Source organism: Rosa chinensis, chromosome 5 (assembly GCF_002994745.2).
Source record: "Rosa chinensis cultivar Old Blush chromosome 5, RchiOBHm-V2, whole genome shotgun sequence".
NCBI classification, from domain to species: Eukaryota; Viridiplantae; Streptophyta; class Magnoliopsida; order Rosales; family Rosaceae; genus Rosa; species Rosa chinensis.
The window spans coordinates 43,808,939-43,833,953 of NC_037092.1; the positions used below are offsets into that span (position 1 = coordinate 43,808,939).

General features: G+C 36.6%; 1 protein-coding gene across 1 annotated transcript; it reads right to left on the bottom strand.

Moving 5' to 3' along the window:
- Positions 1 to 22,027: 22,027 nt before the first annotated feature.
- On the bottom strand, positions 22,028 to 23,451 carry LOC112165016 (5'-3' exoribonuclease 2-like). Its single transcript, XM_040505869.1, has 7 exons — positions 23,240 to 23,451; positions 23,044 to 23,139; positions 22,647 to 22,717; positions 22,429 to 22,557; positions 22,261 to 22,337; positions 22,141 to 22,181; positions 22,028 to 22,033 (listed from the first exon to the last, which is right to left on the bottom strand). Exons 1-7 carry the CDS (start codon positions 23,258 to 23,260, stop codon positions 22,028 to 22,030), a joined length of 441 nt encoding a protein of 146 aa, XP_040361803.1. The 5' UTR covers positions 23,261 to 23,451.
- Between the last annotated feature and the right edge of the window lie 1,564 nt (positions 23,452 to 25,015).

A 25,015-nucleotide genomic window follows, 5' to 3' on the forward strand; every position in this document is an offset into this window, starting at 1 on the left:
ACCTATGCTGTGCACGCAGTTTTCTTTTATGGGCTCTACTGAATCACTTGTTTTGAAGCTCCACAAGGCCCACTCCAAGTCAATCCGGGTCAGCTGAGTGGCACAAAGCCCATTGCAAAATCCAGGGCCCATTATGAAGCTCGGCACATTCGGGTGCCCAATCAGTGGACACTCTACTAAAATTGGGTGTCCACCAAAATATGTTTTCTCGACGAGTTCAAAATACATACCCGTTGAGTAAAAATTGGTACAAAACCAAAAATCCAATGGATGAACTACAGTGGTTTGATCCCTTCACAGGGTATGTAGGCAGTCTAGCGACCCACTAGATGCAACCGCAACTCCAAACAGAATCCCTGACTCCACCAATCAAATTCAGCCAGTCCCAAATGAATCACTGACTCCAGTCAAATTCTCCCAGCACCAGAAAATCAAATCATTCCCAAATCACACAAAATTCAAAGGTTCTAAACCTTTCAAATCTCTCAAACACAAATCCAAAATAAATGGGTCATCTACTCATTTAAATCTCAAATGCCGGAACTACATGTGGTTTGATCCCACAAAGGGTATGTAGGCAATCTGGACCAAATTTATCTAGATGCAACCGCGTCCTAAACACAAAATCGAATCCCTGGTCCACTTAAACCAAATTCGTCCCAAACACTACTCTAATTCCAAAATTAAAGCCCTCCAATGAGTCATCCATTCATTGGAACTCTTGAACTACGAGTGGCTTGATCCCTCTCCAAGGGTACGTAGGCAACCCATTCAAATATCCGGGTGCAGCTGCAAAAACAAACAAACACACATCCCGTCAATTGGTTTCTTCATAAATGGAATCAAAGGGTGTTTCCCTGTAACAAGGGATTGTAATTAAGAGACACATTCTGTCTTGAATGGGTCGAACCCAAAATAATAAAAACTCTATTCACTAAATGAATACGAGTGAAATTATGTTGGGTGACATTTACGCTCACTGTGTGCAATTTTCTCTCAACACTCTCACTTTTGCTTACAAAGCCACACCAACCGATCTAATCCCCCCCTTCTAGATACTATAAGAAGCAGAGTGAATAGAATCAATAGCACACACGCTTTAATCATATATTACAGTATTTATACAGAGAGTTTGAGTCCTATACAAACTAAATCTTATCATGCTTGATACTTAAGCAATAAATACAGAACGTGGAGAGTAAGTATAATTATTAAGAACATTCAGGAATATATGCAGACGTGGTTCTTTCCTTATTGTGTTCATTAGATACCACAATCGAAAGAATAGCTTCTGCAAAAGGGACATTCTAAGTCTCTCATGCACTTGCACTTTCTAATTGTGTTGTCGATTTTTCAAAACCTTGAGTGTGTTTTATCTTTGAGACAAAAGTTTAAACTCAGCAATGGCACTTCCCTCCACTGGCTATGCCCTAATGAAGCAACTATGTGTCCTCTTATTTTTCTTTTTCTGTTTTTTTCCCCCTTCCATTTTTGCCTCAGCATTTGTATCCAGAAAATCTGATTGTTAACTTGAATGTTGACTTCTTAGTCCTTTTGATAGAATTTCCATTCCTTCTTTGGTCCAACTACAGCAAAAATACTACAAATCTGATGCACAAGAAAGGTCTATAAAAATGAATTGCCTGCCTAATCTTGTTGACCTGATCATAGACTAAAACTTGTACAAAACACTACAACATTTCCATTTACATGCAAGGCTTTAGCTCCCTGCCATTGCTGCCCATTCTGACTTTCTACATGACTACGTTGAACAAAGTTCCCTCTTCCACCGGCATGTGATGAACAATTAGCAGCAACAGGAGGCCGGGTGTGTGTCTAAGGGTCTTGCTGGCCTCTACCTGTACCAGCAAATGGATAGGTGTGCTGCCACGAATTGTGTTGCCCTCGGTCATGGCCCCAAGTATGATAGGACTGTGAACTATGACCAGCAAAGTTTCTGTCTTGAGAGACACTATTTCTAGATGGCCATAAATCATCATTCAATGACTAAGCTCCCCTTCCATTAGCCTCCAGCATTGGCCTGACTCTGATATATTTAATTCCCTGAAGCCATGTTGTAACATGCCTTTTCTATAATCTGAGGTACCCTTGGCATAGTATGAGCTAGGAGATGACACTACTCTTTGATCCCTGGATATTCCTTTTGGAGCATAAACTCGGTCTCCTGAATTAGAACTACCATTTGCTCCTCTACCACAGCCCCATCCAGAACAAGCAAATTTGTGAATTGAATTGGCAGGAGAGCTTGAAGTGAATTTACCATTGCGAAAACTTGCATTTCCCAAATCATTTGGTTTTCTAAACCTTGCCTGAACTTGCTGGATGCTGCATTTTTGCTTTTACCAATTGAGTCTAGAGAGAGCAAGTAAAAGAAATAAATGAAAGAAAGTTGAAGCACGACTGACACACCTGCGGGTGGGCACATATGCCTGACATTCATGCCATGGAATGTTAGAATCATTATGGACTTGTCACACATTAACATAGAGAAAATTGATAATTAGCTTAATGTCAAAACTAGTTCAACATGGACACGAATTATAAACCTATATTGTAACTTAATGAAAGAGTGTATCAGTTCATTAAGGATAATGATCCAAGTCTTGGTCTGCAAGAAAGACTACAATGAAGTGTTACATTAGGAATCTAACTAGGAAACCTAATCCGATAAGGAATGCTTTAATGGGAAGCTTCTTGAGGTTTAAGTCTCCTATATATAAGGATGAATTGGTCCCTGTTGTCACCACAAATATTGCATTAGTTCTGTCCATTGAGAAGTAAGTTGGTAAGCAACAGAAGGCTATATTCCTGTGATCGAGTTTTGCAGCTGCAGAAGATGGAATCCATGCCTGTGATTGCTGAAGGTAAGTTTTGATCCTTTTGTGATTGTTGTCGAGTTGATGTGCATATGTTGTGAGCATGAAGTTATGGTTTTACAATTGGTATCAGAGCATAGGCTCACAAATATGTCTTAGTTTTGCTTGACATGAAAATCGGTTTAAGGCTAGGGTTTTGCAAAACAACCAAAAAAAAAAAAAAAATTCTTTGCTTTACGAGTTAACAGGCCTTCAACTTGTTAACAACTCTAGGCCCAGTCACAGCACGCAGAGCATCCAAGCCCAAACCCGACCAAAACATGAAGAACAGGTGACCGTTGTATCTCAACGGTTAGTTTTGATCAAGATGAAGGTCTGGGACTGGATTCGGAAATGCGCGAGATCTTTTCATTTCGAGAGGGGATTCAAAACCCCGATTGCTGTGAATCAAGAAGCCAATAGAGTCGATTGCTGCATCTGGATAACGAATTCACGCTTTCGCTGAGGTTTTAACAGCAAATTGGGGAAAAAGCAAAATAAGGTTTTTCTATGAAAATTGGTTTCGATTCATAGCATGATAATTGAGTTTTTGATTGTGCTCAAGAACCCTAGTTGCATTCCCGGCATGCGTTAGGCTAGAATAGATGGTGACCGGATGAAATTTACAATTTCTTGATTGTTCTGTGGTTTTCTGGGAATCGAAACAATTTTGGTTGTGCTTTAATATGCATGATGAATTGATTGCTTATATTGTATTGCATTTGTGATCGTATGACAATGTATGAAGAATTAGAATCTCCCAAAAGTTTTACACATTGTTGAAATTGACAGATGCATGAGCTTAATTTTCTTATAAAGACAATATGATTTGGGTAGAATATAAAGTTAAAAGCTCATGAGTTTTGTGGTTTTCTGTTGGCATAAGTGAACATGGTGCATAAAGCATTCTTCATTGATGTTGGCAGAAAGCAAATAGTATAACAAAACTGAAATTGTGTCTTGCGTTTTAAAACTATGCGTTTGTTTATCTTCCAAAGAAGTGGTCAAGTGTAGTTTTAGAATTCAAGACAGCAGTATGCATGCTTAATGAAAATATATTTGGATACTTAGAAATTTTTCTTCTGTCTAAAGATGTGGATAAATTTCTTTGGATAACTTATTTTTGTTGAACATGGCATATTGATAAAGAACTTCGGAATATTATGCTTCTGCTCAAAAGTGATGCTTAATATTGTTTATGTATGGACTGACATGAATACAAGTATGGATTGTTTAGGTTTTCTGTATGATCTTATATTGGATTGTTCTTGTTTTGGTTGCTTAAAGCTTGATAAAACACAGAAAACTTAAAGTTATTTTCTTTACAAATTGAGAACTCACATGAATTTTGTTTTGCTCCTGTTGGAGACATCATTGAGTATGAAAGTGTGTGCAAATTTGTGTATGATGTGCCCTACTCCCAAGATTAGGAGATCAAGTTTTAGTAAAGGGGAAAAGTAAGAGTATCGTACTCAAGGGATTGAGTAACTCTACCCTAGCTAGATCACCGCAAAAATAAACCTAGAAAACACATGCAAAGTCTACCTTTTTACAAATTCACAACCTTAGCCTTTTGGAAACTAAAGATCATGAGGATGGTATTTTCAATTGTGGTAGAGTGAGCGGCTTGGTTGATTCTAATTTGGATAAAGAAAATTAAGTTGCATAAAATAAAATAAACAAATAAAAATGTAGAGACTAAATCAATGAGAAGGATAGAGACTTAGGCATCGCATCTAACCTTACTCATGCACAAAATGTAATCCATATTTAATGTAATAACGTGCTTTGATAAATTTCCCCTTAGTGCTTTGATGAAGCTACCAAGAAACCAACTAGTCATGCAATTTAACAATCTCTTCCGAAGCAAAGCTAAATTACACAACCTTTATACCATTCAAATCTTCCGGATCCTAAATGGCCTATGGTGCCGTGAGCCTAAATTCTTCCGGAACCTAAACTCACAACATCATGCTTTAATTTCAAGGTAAGAAATTCAAGCAACTTAGTTCTTCCAGTAGGAATAAGCTAAGCCACCACCTATTTAGCTACACATGCTCACGGAATCAAGAGGTTATCAAGTTCATGTTTCCGATTCATTAATTTCCTAAAGCATGCTTCTAGGTGATAAATCTATAAACACACTTAGGATACATGAAAGTAGTAGCCAAAAGATTCAAAACATGCGTAAACAACAAAACACATGGAAATCTACATTATTTGCACATAAGTATGCCCTAGCCTCAAATCCAACTACTCACAACACAATTACAAATACAAGCCATGAACATCAAATTAAAGAGAGAAGGAAAGAAAAAGAGAAGAACTACCCAACCTTCCACCTAGCTCTCAAAGATGTCAAATAATGAGAGAATTGCTTCAAGGTATGGGATTTTTGGTTTTACAACCCAAAACACCATACACATCCACAAGGCTAAAGAATAAAGAAGAACAAAGGCTTGGATGTGTGAAAAAAAGTGTTGTGATTGATTTAGAGTGTGTAGTAACTTCGGTTTTGGTGAAACCCAAGTGCCTACACACTTATTTCTCACACAAACTCAAAGAACTATGTACAAGGTATGAAAAACTAACCTAAAACTAAAGAAAAGAGAGATTTTGATGCTGCAAAATGAGGGAGCCAAGGGGATGCACGGTTTTGGGGAGTGAGAATGGGGTATTTAAAGGCCAAGGCAATTCAAATCAAGGGTGGAGATCAAAAAAAATGAAGGGCTAGATGTGATTGACAAATGTGTAAGCACAAAATATGGATCTAGTATTTGACTCCACATAGAAATGACCTAGAGAGCCCATATATATTTTGGTGGAGAAGAAAAAGTAAGGGTAGAAGGGTCATTGTGTAGGGGAATAAGGTAAAAAATAGGAGACAAATGTGTAAGGTGTAAGAATTGGACCACTTGTCATCTTTCAACTTTTGAATTTTAAAATAACCTAGACCTAAAGTTTTCCCACCTAAAGTCTCTAACCCTAATAAGCTCTTTCCTGTCCTCTACACATGTTCTTAGCCGGCCAACTCGGCCGGAAATGTCCAGAATCTGGCATTGACTACTGTTGACCCATTTTTTGTCTGTTTGCGCACTTTCTTCTCCTATCTTCCTTCAATTTAATTTCCACCTAGAGTTAGGAATTAGCCCTCGACTTCCTCATACCAAATGTTCCTCCATGAGTGTATATGATCCATGTAAAATTTCAGAGCTTAGTTCGTCGTGGTTTAGCTGGAATCAGTACAGGTCCTATTTTACAGTTTTCATCTTCTAGTGCAGAAAATTGGACCAATCTTTTGAAGGTCTTCCACTCCGAACTAGCTCTTATACTCTTCATAAAAAATGATCCTTGGGATGTCTAAAATAGATCTGGGAAGTTTCAACTCATTCGGAGTTCATTTGGTCAGTCTTCCGCTCCTCCTTCCTTGCCTAGCTTGGTTTCTCCTAGCCGGAGTAGGAAAATGTGCTAAAGTTGAGTTTTTAGTGCATTTCCATGTTTCTCCATCATTTCCTAACATGATAAGGAAAACATAATAAATATATATAAATAAACGCAAATGTTAAGAAAAAGTGCAAGATTAGGGGAATAATTACTAGGTAATTATGGATCTAACAACTCCTTAGGTAACTCTTACATGAACTTGAACAGTGTCTTGATGCTAACTGGAACCAATTATAGAGCTTGGCTAGACTCTGTAGAAAACTACATGGGAATGCATGAAAATATAGACTATTGCTTTACTGAGGATAAGCCTGCAGAGTTAAATGAAAAGAGCACCAAGAAAGAAACTGATCTTTACAAGAAGTGGCATAGATCCAATAGGATGGCTAAAAATCTTATCCGTACCTCTATGTCCAAGACTGTCAGGGGAAGTATAGAAGAGCCTGAACTAGCATCAGATTTTCTGGAACTCATAGGTGCTAAGTTTAAAGAAAGTGAAAAAGCAGAAGCAGCTAGGCTAACTAAGGAGTTTCATGATTTGAAGTACACGGGTTCAGGGGGAGTTAGAGAGCATATTATGAAGATGATCAATATAAATGGCAAACTCAGGGAGCTCTTGATGGGGGTTAGGGATGAGTAGGTGGTACATTATGCACTGTATTCCCTACCTAATAGTTTTAGTCATGTTAGAACCAGTTACAATTCTCAAAAGGGAAACTGGACTTTAGATGAACTTATATCCATCTGTGTGGATGTGGATCAAGGAAGAAAAGGAACCTGCTACAGCCATAAACCTCATAGAGAAGCCTAAGAAGAAAAAGCCCCAGAACAAGCTCAAGCCTACCAAAGCCATAACTAAGAGTTCAATAGCTGGTCAAGGAAAACAGGCCATTTAGGTTCAAGTGCTACCTTTGCAAAAGAGTAAGACACATGAAAAAGGACCGCACTGGCTATAAGAACTGGTTAGCCAAAAAGGGTAAGATTTTTTCTAATACAGTTTTTTCTTTAGAAATTAATCTTATAAATGTTGAACCACAGTCTGGGTGGATAGATTCAGGCTCACCTATTCATATTACTAATTCCTTGCAGGGATTCATAAGGAGGAGAATCCCAAAAAGTGATGAAGTGAACCTGTGTGGGGGCAATGGCATGAAAGTGGCAGTCAAGGCTATTGGCACCTTAAAGCTCGATTTAGAATTAGGAAAATTGTTAGTTCTGGACAATGTTTTTTATGTACCTTCCATGAGAAGGAATTTGGTTTCAATTTCTCTTTTAGTCAAATCTGGTTGTAGACTTGTTATTGATAGTAATGGAATTCTTATTTCTAAAAATTATGTTCAAATTGGTTCTGGTGTTATTTTGAATGATTATTTACAATTAAATTGTTCAATGGCTCAACAAGAAATTTTACTTGTTGAAAATAACACAAACAGTACTTGCACTTTAACAGGTGTTAAAAGAACCAAACTAAATGAAAAGTCTGCATTTTTGTGGCATAGAAGACTCGGCCATGTTTCAAAAGAGAGACTGAAAATTTTGGTGAAAAACAAAATCTTAAATGAACTTGATTTTTCTGATCTAACAGACTGTGTGGAATGCTTTAAGGGAAAAATAACCAATACAAGAAAGAATATTGCATATAGAAGCCAAAATTTATTAGAACTCATACACACTGATATATGTGGTTCATTTAGGCATCAAACTATCTATGGGAATGTGTATTTTATCACATTCATTGATGATTTCTCTAGATACAGTTATGCTTATCTACTTTTAGAAAAGGCACAAGCATTGAAAGCCTTTCAAATCTTTAAGTCTGAGGTAGAAAATCAACTAGAAAAGAAAATCAAAACAGTGAGATCAGATAGAGGTGGTGAGTTCTATGGCAAGTACACTGAATCCGGCCAACAAAAGGGTCCATTTGCCTTGTTTTTTCAAGACAATGGAATTAAAGCTCAATATACAACACCCTATAATCCACAACAGAATGGTGTTGCAGAGAGAAAGAATAGGACTCTTTTGAACATGGTTAGGTGCATGATGTGTACAACTGGTTTGCCTAAATTTCTATGGGGTGTGGCTTTAAAAACTGCAAATTATATTTGCAACAGGACACCTAGCAAAGCTATAGAAAAGACTGCTTTTGAGCTTTGGTGTGGCAGGAAACCTAGTCTTCATCACTGCCATGTTTGGGGATGCCATGCAGAAGCTAGGATTTATAATCCAAGCTTGAATAAACTTGACCCCAAAACTGTTAGTTGCTATTTTATAGGTTATCCAGATAAATCTAAGAGCTACAAATTATATTCTGCACATCATTCACCTAGAATTTTTGAAACACATCAAGCAAAGTTTCTAAGTGAAAAAGTTCACAATACAAATTTTGAGGATTTAACCTCAGATTTTGAGGAAATTGTGTCAGACAAGAATATAAGTGTATCATTGCTTTTAGAACAAGAACCATTAGCAACAGAAACTGTTACAGGAAACCAAGATGTAACTAATCAAGTACCTGATCACGTACCTGATCAAGTACCTGAACCAATCCCTGATGAAGAACCTCAAAATCCTCCAGTAGCTCAACCTAATCCTAACAGTCCTCAACCTAGAAGATCACAGAGAGCAAGAAAACCAACTTATGGGGGGGAAAGAGAGTGACTACATTGTTTATCTGCAAGAAGTAGAAATTGAAATGGACTATGCAGAAGACAATGATCCAACTACATTTAACCAGGCCATTGAAAGTAGTGAATCTCATCAATGGCAGCTGGCAATGGAAGCAGAAATTGAATCCATGAGCCAAAATGCAGTTTGGAAATTAGTTGAACCTGACCCAAATCAGAAACCTATAGGTTGTAAATGGGTTTTCAAAACCAAAAGAGATGCAAATGTCAATGTAGAGAGACATAAAGCAAGATTAGTTGCCAAAGGTTTCACACAGAAGGAGGGCATTGACTTTACTGAGACTTTTTCTCCAGTTTCTACAAAAGACTGGTTTAGGATAATCATGGCTTTAGTTGCTCATTTTGATATGGAGCTGCACCAGATAGATGTTAAAACAGCTTTTTTGAATGGTGAACTAGATGAAGTGATTTATATGAGGCAGCCAGAAGGTTTTGTACAAGCTAGAAGTGAAAACTTAGTGTGCAAGTTAAGGAAATCAATTTATGGCCTAAAACAAGCTTCTAGACAGTGGTATAAGAAATTTGATTCTGTGATTTCTACTTTTGGATTTACAGAAAACCTTGTTGATGAGTGTGTTTACTTGAAGACAATTGGGAACAATTTTATTTTCCTAGTTCTCTATGTGGATGATATACTCTTGGCTAGCAGTAACCTAAAATTGCTTAAAGACACCAAGAGCTTTCTGTCAAAGAATTTTGACATGAAAGACTTAGGAGAAGCATCTGATGTACTAGGTATTAAGATTAAAAGAGATAGAGCATAGTGACTACTTGGTTTGTCTCAACATAATTATGTTACCAAAATTTTAAAGAGATTTGGTATGGAGAAGTTCCCATGTCTAAAGGAGATAAACTAACCAAGAAGCAAAGTCCCAAAAGAGAATATGGAGTCAAAGCCTTATGCCAGACTTGTAGGAAGTCTCATGTATGCACAAGTCTGCACTAGGCCAGACTTGTCTTTTGCAGTAGGGATTTTGTCAAGGTTTCAATCTAATCCAGGCCATGAGCATTGGGTAGCTGGGAAGAAAGTGCTGAGATACTTGCAGAGAACTAAGAATTACATGCTAGTGTATAGACAAGTGGAGGATCTGAAACTTGTTGGATTTTCAGACTCTGATTTTGCAGGGAATTATCCAGACTCCAAGAAGTCAACTTGTGGATATGTGTTCATGCTTGCAGGAGGTGCCATTGCTTGGAAGACAATGAAACAAACACTTGTTTCAACTTCCACTATGCAAGCTGAATTTATTGCAGTATATGAGACTGCGTGTGAAGGACTTTGGATAGGAATTTTTTGATGCAGACCAAAGTGTTAAGTCACATTGTGGCTGGAACACTTGTGATTTATTGTGATAATGAAGCAGCTGTTTTCTTTAGCAAAAATAGTAAAAGATCAAATAATTCCAAACACATTGATTTGAAGTACTATAGTGTTAGAGAAAGAGTAAAGCATGGTGAGATAGCTGTTTTGAGTATTGACACCAATTCACAGCTAGCAGATCCTTTCACCAAGGCATTATCAGTGGCAGCATTCCAGAAGCATACAGCAAGCATTGGAGTTTTAGCTAATCTAGATGCTTAGGTTCAGTAGAGAGTTAGTCCAGTTGGAGCAATTTAAAAATTTAAGGTTCCTGAGTTGTATTTTTTGAGTTGTGATTTTTCAGTTTATGTATCACAACTTGTTTGTAATGACAGTTTTTATTATCAATAAATTTTGAGGTATTTCCAGTTATGGTTTTGCTGCAGCTTTATTGTTTTATTTTGGAAATTATCATCTTGTCTTGAATATCATACTTGCTATCAGATGGCTCAAATCATGTATAGCATGATGTTAAGGTTCAAGCAATAATTTTAAGCCATCAGTGTTCAATAAATTTTGCTTGAGTTTCTGGTTTAAAGAAACATAAAGTAGGACCTGGTATATGCCTTCTTGTTGATACACATTAGCATATATCGTATCACTTCTGGATTGACATATGTAGATTGCAGGAGCTTGTGTTTGTGGTTTTGAAACTCTGTATTTTTGTTAAAATGTATACTGTTTCTTGCTCTGCATAAGTAACTGTGATCTGACCATGTTGGAATGGATTTTTTGGTTTGTTTTGTTGTCTGGCGCGCACTACAGTAAGTTGAGTAGTTTCTGACATTTTTTGGTGCAAATTATCAAGCTTAATATGTGTCAGTCCAAGGGGGAGATTATTAGAATCATTATGGACTTGTCACACATTAACATAGAGAAAATTGATAATTCGCTTAATGTCAAAACTAGTTCAACATGGACACTAATTATAAACCTATATTGTAACCTAATGAAAGAGTGTATCAGTTCATTAAGGATAATGATCCAAGTCTTGGTCTGTAAGAAAGACTACAATGAAGTGTTACATTAGGAATCTAACTAGGAAACCTAATCCGATAAGGAATGCTTTAATGGGAAGCTTCTTGAGGTTTAAGTCTCCTATATATAAGGATGAATTGGTCCCTGTTGTCACCACGAATATCGCATTAGTTCTGTCCATTGAGAAGCAAGTTGGTAAGCAACAGAAGGCTATATTCTTGTGATCGAGTTTTGCAACTGCAGAAGATGGAATCCATGCTTGTGATTGCTGAAGGTAAGTTTTGATCTTTTGTGATTGTTGTCGAGTTGATGTGCATATGTTGTGAGCATGAAGTTATGGTTTTACATGGAACTGTTTGCATAAGCTCATGTTATCGATTATCTGCAAATATTTATTTGATTTGTTTGGCCAAACATCAGAACTTCTAATTGTATTGAACATAACATGCTGCAGAAACGTTTTCTCATGATATAATTGAAAGTCAATAATCAAATTTCATTGCATGCAATTGGGAGTGATTTCAGTTCAATGATTAAGTGTACTAAAATCCAAAAGAAATCATTATATAGAATCGCAATGGCAAGGAACATATCCATATTAATTAAGCAGATATAAAAAAAGAACTATTTGCATTAGACTGTTCAAGCAAATTAGAAATAATAAAAATCGTAAGACTTAATGACCTATATATACCTTGGTAGGATGTTGTACACCATTAAGTAAACGAGGCATATGCAGATTTGTATTAGGAAGCTCATAGAGGCAAATTAGAAATAATAAAAATCGTAAGACTTAATGACCTATATATACCTTGGTAGGATGTTGTACACCATCAAGTAAACGAGGCATATGCAGACTTGTATTAGGAAGCTCACAGAGGGCACATCTGCAACATGATGAAATTTAAAAATAATCCCAAAAATCCAAAAAATAAATAAGCTATTAGCAATGTTGTTGACATACAAGACAGAGTCTTCTTCAGAGCTATCATCTCTTTCTTTGACCTTGGCATCATTGTCATCAAGCTGACGGATAAAACCACTGACTCCAAAGCTGGAAAGTGAAGAGAACAAACAGTTATAACAAAAAGTCAAAAATTAATATTTAGAAGAATACTGAAAATAAGGACAAAGAAAAGCACAGAAAGGCAGAGAACAAACGACCTACCTCAAATTGGTGTCAATCTTGATCAACAGATTGTCACCATTAGACAGTGAAACAATTTGGGATGCCATACCGTGGGTTCTTCGCATGAATAACTGATCAAGTTTCTCAGCATTCCTGTCAATTTCCTCTGCCTAGAGAAGTAACATTAACTTGGAATCAGTTCTAGATTAATTGGTCATGATAAAAAGTCTTCTATCGATATTATTGAGAAATAGGAAATGGAGTATGATACCATCAGTTCCTTCTCTAATTTTCTGGTCTCGTGTAGAAGTCGGGATTCTTATGTTGAATATATATTTGATAAAATTTTAATTTCTTCTACTTTGTATTTGAACAAAATATAATCGAAATCACAACTTGTTGATTTGATTAATCTGCAGTAGCAAATGAAGCATGAACAGATCAACTTAACCCAGCAAACTTGTATACTTGAGTTTCTGAACTTGTTCACCCTTTTACATCAACCAACACTTCCCTTATATAGGGTACAAGATTAACCTACAAAATATCTAAGATGAAAGCATATTAAACTAGATTAAAAGTACTTTAGATACAAAATATCTAGCTTATATCTAGCTTAATTTGAGTGGAACAAACAATAATGCAAGTTGCTGTAAAATATCTTTCACCGCAGCTAAGACGTTCACCGCATCATATTTTGCAACAGCGAACAGACTCAACCTTCGCGACAGACTTAGTTATTCCGCGACCTGTTATTCGTGAACATTACTTCTCAGCGAACTAGCGACTTACTTTTCCCCGCAGTGACGTCATCTCGCGAACATTTCGCCGCGCTGACTTCATCTCGCACTTTAGCGAACTCACTTCGCGAACTTTTCACGGATGGAGCAGGAAAGCATTAATTCTATCACTCCCTCTTAATGCTTTGCGTCTTCATTCCTAGTAGGCCTCTGAGGTATTCAAACCTCTCTCTTGGTAGAGCTTGGGTGAAGATATCTGCAACTTGGTCTTCAGTATTGCAGTAGACCAAATCCACCTCATTCTCTTCAACTGCATTCCTGATGTAGTGAAACTTCAAGGCAATGTGTTTTGCCCTACTGTGATACACCGGATTCTTATTCATGGCAATTGCAGACTTGTTGTCGCAGAGAATGGTTGTTGCAGATTCTTGTTTCTCACCAAAATCTTCAATGACTCTTCTGAGCCAAATTGCTTGTGAAGTAGCTATAGATGCAGACACATACTCGGCTTCAGCTGTAGATAAGGCCACTGATTTTTGCTTCTTTGAAGCCCAAGAGAATACACCAGTTCCAAATGTGAAAGTATACCCATATGTGCTTTTCAAATCATCAACACTACCACCCCAATCACTATCACAGAAACCAAAGAGTTTTGGTTCCATATTCCTCTCATACATGATTCCAAAGTCAATTGTACCTTGAATGTATCTCAGGATCCTCTTCCTAGCTCCATAGTGTACTTTGGTTGGCTTGTGCATAAATCTGGATAACAAACTTGCAGCATACATAAGATCAGGCCTTGTTGCTGTCAAGTAAAGCAAACTTCTCACTAAACTTCTGTATGAACTCTCATCTGCACTACCACTTCCATCTTCTTTTTGAAATTTTTCATTGACAACTAGAGGTATTGCGACAGCTTTGCAACCAAGCATTTTGAACTTCTCTAGAATTGCCTTTGCATATTTTTTCTGTGTAATGAAGATTCCCTCCACTGATTGAACTATTTCAATTCCCAGAAAATAATGCATGATTCCCAAATCACTCATTTCATATTTCATCATCATATCAGACTTGAAATTTGAAATCATTTTTTCACAACTTCCAGTAAATACCAAATCATCAATATATATGGAGACAATAAGAATGCTTGATTTACCTTCAGTTTTGGTGTAAAGGGCACGTTCATTTTCACTCCTTTGAAACCCTTTTCCTGTGAAATAGGAATCGATCTCACCGTACCAAGCTCTTGGGGCTTGTTTCAAACCATAAAGAGCCTTCTTCAGTTTGTAAACCTTCTGCTCTTTACCCTTGATGATGAAACCTTGTGGTTGTTGCACAAATACTTCTTCTTTTAACACTCCATTTAGAAATGCAGACTTTACATCTAACTGGTGCAGAAACCAGCCTTTTTGTGCAGCAATGGAAATTAGACCTCTTATGGTCTCATGCCTTACTACTGGTGCAAAAGTTTCATTGAAATCAACTCCAGGTATCTGCGAGTATCCTTTTGCTACCAATCTTGCTTTCTTTCTTTGTACAGAACCATTAGCATTTAGCTTGGTTTTGTAAATCCACTTTAAACCAATAACATCTTTGTTATTTGGTTTATCAACCAGCTCCCATGTATTGTTCTTTACAATCACATCGATCTCCTCTTTCATCGCAGTTCTCCATTCATCTTCTTTCACATCTTCTTCAAAATGTTCGGGTTCGAACAAGCATGCATTGCAGCTTTCATACACATCATTCAAACTTCTTAACCTGATCGGTGTTGAGCATGGAGTTGATTGTGCATTTGAAGGTGCTGGTGAGGGTTGTTGAGGACTGTGAGGCGGTGACTGTTGCAGTGGATCAAGTTCCAACTGTTCTGGAACCTCTTGTTCATTTTGAACAACATTATCTTGCATATCTTGTTGCAGGACTGAACCTTGATTCCAATCCCAAGATGATTTCTCGCTGAAGAGAACATCTTTGCAGATAATCATTTTTTTTCTTTTTCAAATTGTAGAGCCTATAGCCCTTTGTATGTGAGCTGTATCCCATGAACACAGACTTTTCGCTTGATTCATCAAGCTTCTTTCTCAGCTCCTTTGGAATATGTGCATAGCAGATTGAACCAAACACCCTCAAGTGGTTAACACTTGGTTTTCTTTTACTCCAGGCTTCAATTGGTGTCATTCCTTGCACAGTTGTTGTTGGATGCCTGTTCATCAAATACACTACGCTGTTGACAGCTTCTGCCCAAAATTCTTGAGGCATCTTCTTGTCATGCAGCATTGATTTCGCCATTTCCACGATTATTCTGTTTTTCCTTTCAGCTACCCTGTTTTGTTGCGGTGTATAGCTTACTATGAGTTGTCTTTCCAAACCAATGTCTGCACAGAAATTTCCAAACTCATTTGATGTATATTCGCCTCCTCTGTCTGATCTTAGCACTTTGATCTTGAGATCATATTGTCTCTCAACCATTGCTTGAAACTTCTTGAATACTAAGAACACATCAGACTTCTGCCTTAGGAAATAAACCCAGGTCATTCTTGAATAATCATCAATGAACGTCAGAAACTATTTGTTTCCAGCTTCTATTATGGTCTTCATTGGACCACACACATCCGAATGAACTAACTCAAGTGGAACTTTGGCTCTCCATGCTTTCCCTTTTGGAAATGAGATAATGTGCTGCTTTCCCAGTGCACATCCTTCACATACATCAATAACTTCTTTAATTTTTGGCAATCCCTGCACCATTTCATTTTGCTGCAGTTGCTTGAGACTTTGAAAATTCAAATGTCCAAGTCTTCGATGCCAGAGCCAAGGATCATCTTGTAGCTCCATTTTTCTTGCACTATCTGTTGCATATTTAAGAGTCAAAGGAAAACTTATGTTCCTCTTCATCTCAACTTCTACCATCAGCTTCTTGCTGCTCCCTTTCTCAAAGATCTTGCAAGTGTTGTCAACAAAGTGTAGGTGATATGAGTGCTCAATGAGTTGACCAACACTTAGCAGATTTGAATCAAGATCTGGAACTAACATAACATCTCTGATGAACATTTTTCCATTTTGGTTTCCACCGCAATACTTCCTTTGCCTTTTGTGTCAACCAACATTCCATTTCCCATCTTCACTTTAGTGATGTTGTTGTAGTCAATATCATACAGAAGATTAGCATTCACAGTCATATGATTACTGCAAGCACTATCAACAAGCCATACATTCTCACTCACTTGTGTAGTTGTAGCATCGCTGACAGAGAACATGTTGGTATCACACTGTTCTTCAATGCAGTTTGCTTGTTGATTGCCTTTGTAGTTGCAATCCTTCTTGACGTGACCAAACCTGTTACAATTTGTACACTTTGGTTTTCCTTTAAACCAACATTCACCAGTATGAAGTTTTGAACAAATAGAACACTTTGAATAACTTGAACTGCTACTTCCTTCATTATTTTTCTTCACTAACTGATCTGTTTTGCCTTCCCACTTCTTGCCTTTATTTTTCCGGTTCTTCTTCATCTTTTGTTTTCCCTTTTCTGAATTAGAACTAGATGGCTCATCATTTTTCTGATTTGAGCTAAGACTTAGTGTTTGAAAAACTTTTTCAGATGGTTCATCATGGCTCATTAACCTCTTATCAAAAGCCTTAAGTGTTCCCATCACATCTTGAACACCAAGAGTTTCCATATCCCTAGTCTCCTCTATAATACAGATTATAGCATCATATTTTCTATTTAGACTCATAAGGATCTTCTGGACTACTCTCTTCTCCGTAATGGATTCACCATAGGTTTTCATTTGATTTACAATATCAGTCAATCTAGTACTGTAATCATTTAGCAATTCAGTCTCATTCATTCTAGTATACTCAAAATCTCTTCTCAAAGATTGAAGTTTAACAGCTCTAACCTTTTCTGAGCCTTTGAACTCAAGCAGCAGAACATCCCAAGCTGCTTTCGCTGTTACTTCATTCGAGATTCTTGAAAAGATCTCTTCTGAGACTGAGTTTTGTAGTATGCCTAGAGCTTTTGCATCTGTCTTTATGTTTGTCTTCAGCTCCACTCTCTGAGCATTAGACATATTTTCAATTTTTGGAACTGTATAGCCTTCATCCACATAACTCCATAGTTCGTGTGAGATAAACATGGTTCTCATCTTGATCACCCAGAAGTCGAAGTTCTCTCCACTGAAGATTGGAACTTTGATTTCTGATGAGTTGCTTGAACTAGCCATATTAGATCAGTACCTTGTGTTTGTGTTTTTTTTTTTTTGATTCAACAGTTGATACGACCCAGTTGATATTGATCAACAGAGCTCAGATACCATGTTGAATATATATTTGATAAAATTTTGATTTCTTCTGCTTTGTATTTGAACAAAATATAATCGAAATCACAACTTGTTGATTTGATTAATTTGCAGTAGCAAATGAAGCATGAACAGATCAACTTAACCCAGCAAACTTGTGTACTTGAGATTCTGAACTTGTTCACCCTTTTACATCAACCAACACTTCCCTTATATAGGGTACAAGATTAACCTACAAAATATCTAAGATGAAAGCATATTAAACTAGATTAAAAGTACTTTAGATACAAAATATCTAGCTTAATTTGAGTGGAACAAACAATAATGCAAGTTGCTATAAAATATCTTTCACCGTAGCTAAGACCTTCACCGTAACATATTTCGCGACAGCGAACAGACTCAACCTTCGCGACAGACTTAGTTATTCCGCGACATGTTATTCGCGAACATTACTTCTCAGCGAACTCGCGACTTACTTTTCCCCGCAGTGACGTCATCTTGCGAACATTTCGCCGCGGTGACTTCATCTCGCGAACGCACTTTAGCGAACCTTCGCAGCGAACTCACTTAGCGAACTTTTCGCAAATTAATGGAGTAGGAAAGCATTAATTCTATCATCTTCTATAAAGGGAAGTTTGCAGATACCCTTCAGAAGACAACATGTTACAACCAATTAAAAAAAGAGTTAATTCGATTCAAGTCTTTTTTGTTATATAAAAGGGGTTTTGTCCATTTACCCCATTTCTAGGGATTTTTTTCCCACTTACACCATTAAGTTTTTTTTTAATTCTCTCTTACCCAATACCCCATTAAGATTTTTTTTTTTTGTTTTAAATTTTTTTTTAATACCATTTTACCCCTCACCTTTTTGTTACTTAGAGAGAGAGAGAGAGAGAAAATGGAAGAGAGAGAAACCATAGGAGACTTCGCCGGAGCCCGTCACCGGCCGCCTGAATCCGGTCACCGGCCGCCGGATTCCGGTCCCCCAATAGACGTCTACTGCCCCCCAATAGATGTCTATCAGCCATGTATTGCCCTATTGCCCCTCAATAAGACTTTCAATTGCCAGAATAAGAACTAATCTCCCTCAATTTAGACAAATAAAACTTTGATTAAAGAAAAAAACGAGGAGATTACGTCAATTCAAAACGTCTATTGCCCCCCAATAGATGTCTATCAGCCATGTATTGCCCCCCAATAGACGTCTACTATCCCCCAATAAGACTTTCAGTTGCTAGAATGAGAACTAATCTCCTTAAATTTAGACAAATAAAACTTTGATTATAGGAAAAAAACAAGGAGATTACATCAATTCAAAACGTCTATTGCCCCAATAGAACCTTTTTTTTTTTTCATTTTTCTTTCATTTTGGTCTTCTGCCCCATTTTATCTAAAAAAAAAAAAAAAAAGTTTGGGCACCCAGAGAAAAGCTCTGGGCACCAAATTGTTGTTATCCTCCACCAATTTCCCGTCTACCAGCAGCCCGGCCGCCACCTCCACCATCACATCAACCGCCACACCTTCCATCTGTGTGGGCCGGCTCCCAGCCACCTCGAAGAGGGATGAGAGAGAAAGTGCAGATCGGAGAGGGATGACCGGTCTCCGCTTCCTGCTGCCAAGACGAGTCGAAGGCGAGGTCCAAGCAATCGGTGACGGCTTCGTGCCGGAGAGAGAGAGAGAGAGAGAGAGAGAGAGAGAGAGAGAGGTGCCGGCGACAGAGTCGTCCTTCGACCCAGACCTAGAACCGGCGCCGACAATCGAGGCTTTGACCGCCGGAGCTCCATAGCACCAGCTCATCTCTTGCGCCGACTATCCATACCTGAAACCCGATGAGATTTCTTCGATCTGGTGTGAGAGCGTGAGGGACAGAGGCTGAGTCGTAGAGGAAAGAGTGGCACATGATCTCCGGCGGCAGGAAGCTGAAGAAGTCGCGATTCCAGACCTTGATCGTCAGCGAGAACGAGAGGTCCAGGGTGAGCTTTTCCGACGAGTTGGACTCCGACGTGGTTGAGTTGGTCCGGTGGTGGTGGGCTGCGTTCTCTGATTCCTGAGTGGCCATGGCACAGAGAGAGAGAGAGAGAGAGAGAGAGAGAGAGAGAGAGAGAGAGAGAGAGAGAGGAGAGAGAAATATCGGGATTTAAGAGAGGAGAAAGAGTGATGTCGTTGTAATTCTTTAATTGGATTGAGGGCAAAATGGTCATTTGGTGTGAAATTGTGTATGTGAGAACAAAAATCTATTGATGGGGTAAGTGAGAAAAATTTGGCTCATTTTGGTGCTTTTGGGCAAGAACCCTATATAAAAATTAGATCTAGTCCGCGCATATTTTCTTGTTAATTGCGGTCCATTTGCTTTTTTTAATAGTCCATTTTGCCCTTAGAACCAAATAAGGTAAATAATTTCAAATTCACTAATTAGATCACAATTTTAGCTCAATTTTAAATTTTAAATTCAAATTCCAAAATTTACAATTCATCAATAAATAATTGAGTTAATTAGATCTAAGTCCAAAACTCACAGCCCATATTAGATGTAGTCCGGATAAATTTTTTTATTAATCGCGGTCCTATGACTCAGCTGCCACATTGGATTTATTTCCTTTTTTATCTTGCTGACTCAACACCTAAATTTTTCATTCCTAACATACCCTTATTTAATATATTTTGCACAATAAACAGTAAAAGCCAATATATTAATGGGAATCCTAAATTATTGCAATCTTGTTAATGTAAAATTAGCAAATTTAATGTGTTGACTTTAATTTATATTATTAGTTTCTTGATTGAATTCAAAAGATGAATCTATATATATTTTAAGATATTATTCTTCCTTGATCTTGCCTGTCACACATTGTCTTCTTCTTCTTCTTCATCTTTTTTTCTACCGAATCATCGTTTTTTCCCTCTTTTTGTTCCATGCATATCCTATTTCCAACACATACTTCTCATTTCTCTGTTTATTTCTAGCTTTTTCTTTCACATTAGTATTGTTTTTGTGTGGCTTCTCCCTTCTTAGATCATTTTTAGGTCTTACTAACATGACATCTTCAATTCGCAGCTACCTTTATTATAGATTTGGTAAGAAGTTTTTGCTTACCTTTAATATAGAATCGATTATGGTGTTATAGGTAAGATTTGTCCTAGAATTTGATTAGACATTTTTATTTCACATTTACATGCCTTATTTATAGGTAAGATTTCACAAGTTAAAAAAAAAAAATCAAGTTTCTCTATATCTCTATATCTAAGGTTCTCTCATTATCTCACATTTTCTCTTTCATACATTTTATCTTTTAATTAGGTATAAGTTCTATATATATATATATATATATATATACACACACACATATTTGTACCTTTTGATTAGATTGGGAATATATTCTAGGTTTTTTTTCCTGCTTCGCATGTCTAGGTAGATTAAATCTCTACGATACAAATGAAGCAATAATGTTTGAATTTTTGTTCTAATGTTTTTCATCCTATAATGTAGGTATATAAGTATTAGACCTACATCTTAGGTATATTGAGTTTATATGAATGCATTTAATCTTCTTGGTCTGAAAATTATTTAGAGGTATTTTAATCAAGGTCCGATTTGCTACACCAATTTCATCGTAGTCCGGCCAGTTTTTTATTTTTAATTGCAGTCCAACCACTTTTTTAGTTGTCCATTTTGCCTCTCAAGGTAAATAAAGGAAACAAATCAAGATCTCATAATTTAGGGACTTTGTTTTCAGTTTATATATTAAAACTTTGAATTTCAAATTCCTAATATATACTCAAGGAAATTATAATAAATAATATGGCAGCTAAATCTATGTAAACATATCATGTATACCTACATGAAAGGTCAATAAATTCTCAAACAATGTAGTGTATCTATGCCATAGAGTCAAAAAGAAAAAATAAGACAAACTAAGCAGCATCGTTGACACAACAATACTTAGAGATATAGTAATAGACTAGTCCATGGTCGAGTTTTAATATTGTTCCTACTTAATAGGTAGGGAAACAGAGTAATAGGTAGGGAAAAAGAAACAAACACTACTTCTACCTTTGTTATTGGTAATGAAAAGGAGCAAGGTAATTTAAACATGGTTCCTAATAAAAAGGGTAGAAAAAAATAAAAAAAGAATCATTTCAGCTTGCCTTTCCCCTTAAGAAATTACCTGTGTACTAGGTATCAAAATTGCAAACATATCTATGCACAAGGTGATGAAAAAAGAGCAATTTAGTTTTAACATTGTTCCTAATCAAAAGGTATGGAAAAAAAAAAAAAAAAAGAGAGCAAGGTAGTTTAAACATGGTTCCTAATAAAAAGGTAGAACAAAAAAAAAAAAATCATTTCAGCTTGCCTTCCCCTTAAGAAATTACCTTTTGTACTAGGTATCAGCCGAGTCATAGGACCGCGATTAATAAAAAATTCTAATGTGGCAGCTGAGTCATAGGACCGCGATTAATAAAAAATTCATCCAGACTGCATCTAATATGGGCTGTGAGTTTTGGACTTAGATCTAATTAACTCTTAAAAAAAATAGAAAATCAGTAGAGTCGATGGAAAAGCAATGTAAAAGGACCTTTAACAGAACATTATAAAAATGGTGCACATGAAGAAAACAAAACCAGCAAACCTGCCACATAAATCTCTTCCCATCCATGTCAATTTCAAAGTCTAAATATGAAGCAATTCTTAGAGTTAAAAAACTTTTAAAGTGATCCACTAGATAAATATAAATGACAAAGAGCATTACCAGAAGGATAAAAATCAATGATTGTGGAACACTCTTCCGTCATAAGTGTCTGATAATCCTTAGGAAGTGCATGAGCGCTACAAAGATGAACATTTGTTTCATCTTCTAGGAAAATGGTTAATTTTATAAGAAATACTTGCAAAAAAATATTAATAAAGCTAAAGCTACCTTCTTGGTGGCAGGACAGCCATGAGTGTATCTATAGGTTTAAATGGGGAACCTTTTTGAAACTGTGGTTTGATCTGAGCTAGGCCCTTCATATCAGAGGCAAATGGTCCATAATGAAAAGGATAAAACCTGATAGGATGTTTCAATGATAATTTATTTTATCTTTAGTTGATTATCATAACAATACTGAGTAGCTATACATCAGCGATATGTCTTACCATTTCCACAATGGGGGACCGGAAAAGTAGTATAAAAGAACCCAGAGCAGTCCTTCTGTGTAGCTTTTAACCTAATTGTAAACAGCAAATGGAGTTACAAAGATACGGAAATTCAAAATGAAAAGATCTTGTGTACTATATTTTAGTAATTTATTTGTTGGATTAGAGAAAAATACACAGGTGAAACTAAGTAAGTTCTCTTGAAACAAACGTAAACTCAAATCCCAATTTTGTACAGAACTTATACTCAATCAACCAAAATCGGCGCTTAGTATAATTAAAGATGCAGCTTAATTGTTCAAAAGAAAATAAAAATAGAAGTGGAGAAATGAGAAAACATGGACAAATTTGCCAACAGTAAATGCAAGATTAAGATATAATATATGGCAAGACATACTACTTCTTTCCTTTTGCTTTCAATTTCCCCCGGGCTTTCAGCAGAAAATTTGTATTTGTAATATCTTTCTTCAAATCCTGTAGCACCCAATTGTACCTGTGTGGATGAATGAGAAAACATATGTAAGTCAGAATGTAAGTTCAGAAGGAAGTATGATATAGGATAACTGTAACTTCCGGAAAGGAGTGCTCCATACTGTCAGTCCCAAAATCACCATTCCTAAATAGATCAGATTTTCTTCTAATGCTGGCCTTTAATTTCTGCTTGAATTCCTTTGTGTTTTCCACTATCTGCAACATAATGATATAGATAACAATGAGGCCAAAATATTTAGCCACATCCGAAAATGAAGAACCACCCTCATCATCCCACCATAGTATAATTAAGCAGAAGCATCTGAAAGTACATATCAATTACCTGCAGTCCCACACCAAAAGAAAAGGAAAAAAAAAAAAAACAATGCAACTCATCTGTTTTCCACCACATATATATATGTCAGAATGTAAGAGATATAATTCCCTTGACATGAACAAGGAGCAAAATAGTAACCGAAGATTTAAGATAATACTGATCAAATTGGACCAAGAAGTCAAAACATATCTCTTTGTACATATACACATGGGAAGAGCGTGCGCGTGTGAGTGTCATATACATGAGGAGAGTGCACCGTGCGCATGTGCATGTGTAAAAGAAAACCAAAAGAACCTCATTCAAAAAAGAACAGAACAAAACATACTTCGGAAGATGAGACATTATCCACTGAAACAACTGCAGATCCTTCAATGGCTTCGAAATTAAAATTTGAACTTCCAGCATCAATGTCTTCCTCTATCTGGAGAAGCATGCAATTAACTCAGTCTTTATTTCACAATGGCGATTTTAGACAAAGACAAATCTGTCAGCAGTGATACAGTATATGAACATAAAAGTTTGAAACAACGCGCTCACCGAATCATAGTTATAGCAAAGACGTCTGAGTTTACGTTCTCGTATATCTGATCTTTTCTTGAATATTTTCTCTTCAAATGCTCCAATAAGGAGAACAAATTTCTCAACTCTAGATAGTTTGATGTGTAAGTTGAAATTGAACAATGGTCATGGGTTCCAGTGGTGTTAGCTCAGTGGTTAGAGCACCCACTACCTATGTACGAAGTCATGAGTTCGAGTCACCATGGGGGCAGGAGTGAAACCCTTTGATCCTCTTTTTAAAAAAGAACTAAAAAAAAAAAATTGAACAGTTACAAGCTTATATTTAGCACAACAATTACTGTTACCAATAGAGCAAGTAATTAGAGATATTAAGTAATTCATATTCCCGGTTAAATATATTTATTATACGAATCAAATGAATATATTGGGAAACCTAAATAACTTGAATCAAGCACGAAGATGTCCGAATACATATACCATAGTGATTACAGACATTATTGTGATTACAATTATCATTTATGGGAGGGCATTGTATTATTAGGATGTTTTCACTATAAATACTAGGTCCCTGTACTCTCTGTGACACGAGCTATTCGATCAGTTCTTGCCCCATAGATAGACAACACACAAAGAGAAGTACAGAAGATCTATATTTGAGATGACTTCATCAGTTCCAGCAGGTATACATCTTGTTCTAAGGATCTACATATTTGTTTCTCTATAATTATATATGCATGTGTGTGCAGTATGTGTGTTTATGTCTTATATGCAATTGTATTAGTGTTTCAGATTTGCACTTTCATGATGTACCCCAACTTCTTGTCATGAACCTACTCTGTGCAAATGATCATGAACATGTCTAGCTATATTGATTTTGTTGTGAAGAAAAGAAACAAGATATGGTTAACTTATATTAATATACCCAAATCATATCAACCAAATAACCACCAATATTCTTGAGTTCTTTCTTGTAGACTGTCATCAGTAAATCAATTCCACCCTGAGAACAAGTATTTCACAAAAGTTAGTTTTCATGTGAATA

Excerpts from the sequence above, each read along its gene's own strand:
- LOC112165016 (XM_040505869.1), bottom strand. The coding sequence starts at position 23,260 with ATGGTGATTTTGGGACTGACA. Across the intron at positions 22,558-22,646 it reads GGTCCCCCATTGTGGAAATG|GTTTTATCCTTTTCATTATG; the intron begins GTAAGACATATC and ends ACATCCTATCAG. Across the intron at positions 22,338-22,428 it reads GCTGTCCTGCCACCAAGAAG|CGCTCATGCACTTCCTAAGG; the intron begins GTAGCTTTAGCT and ends TCATCTTTGTAG.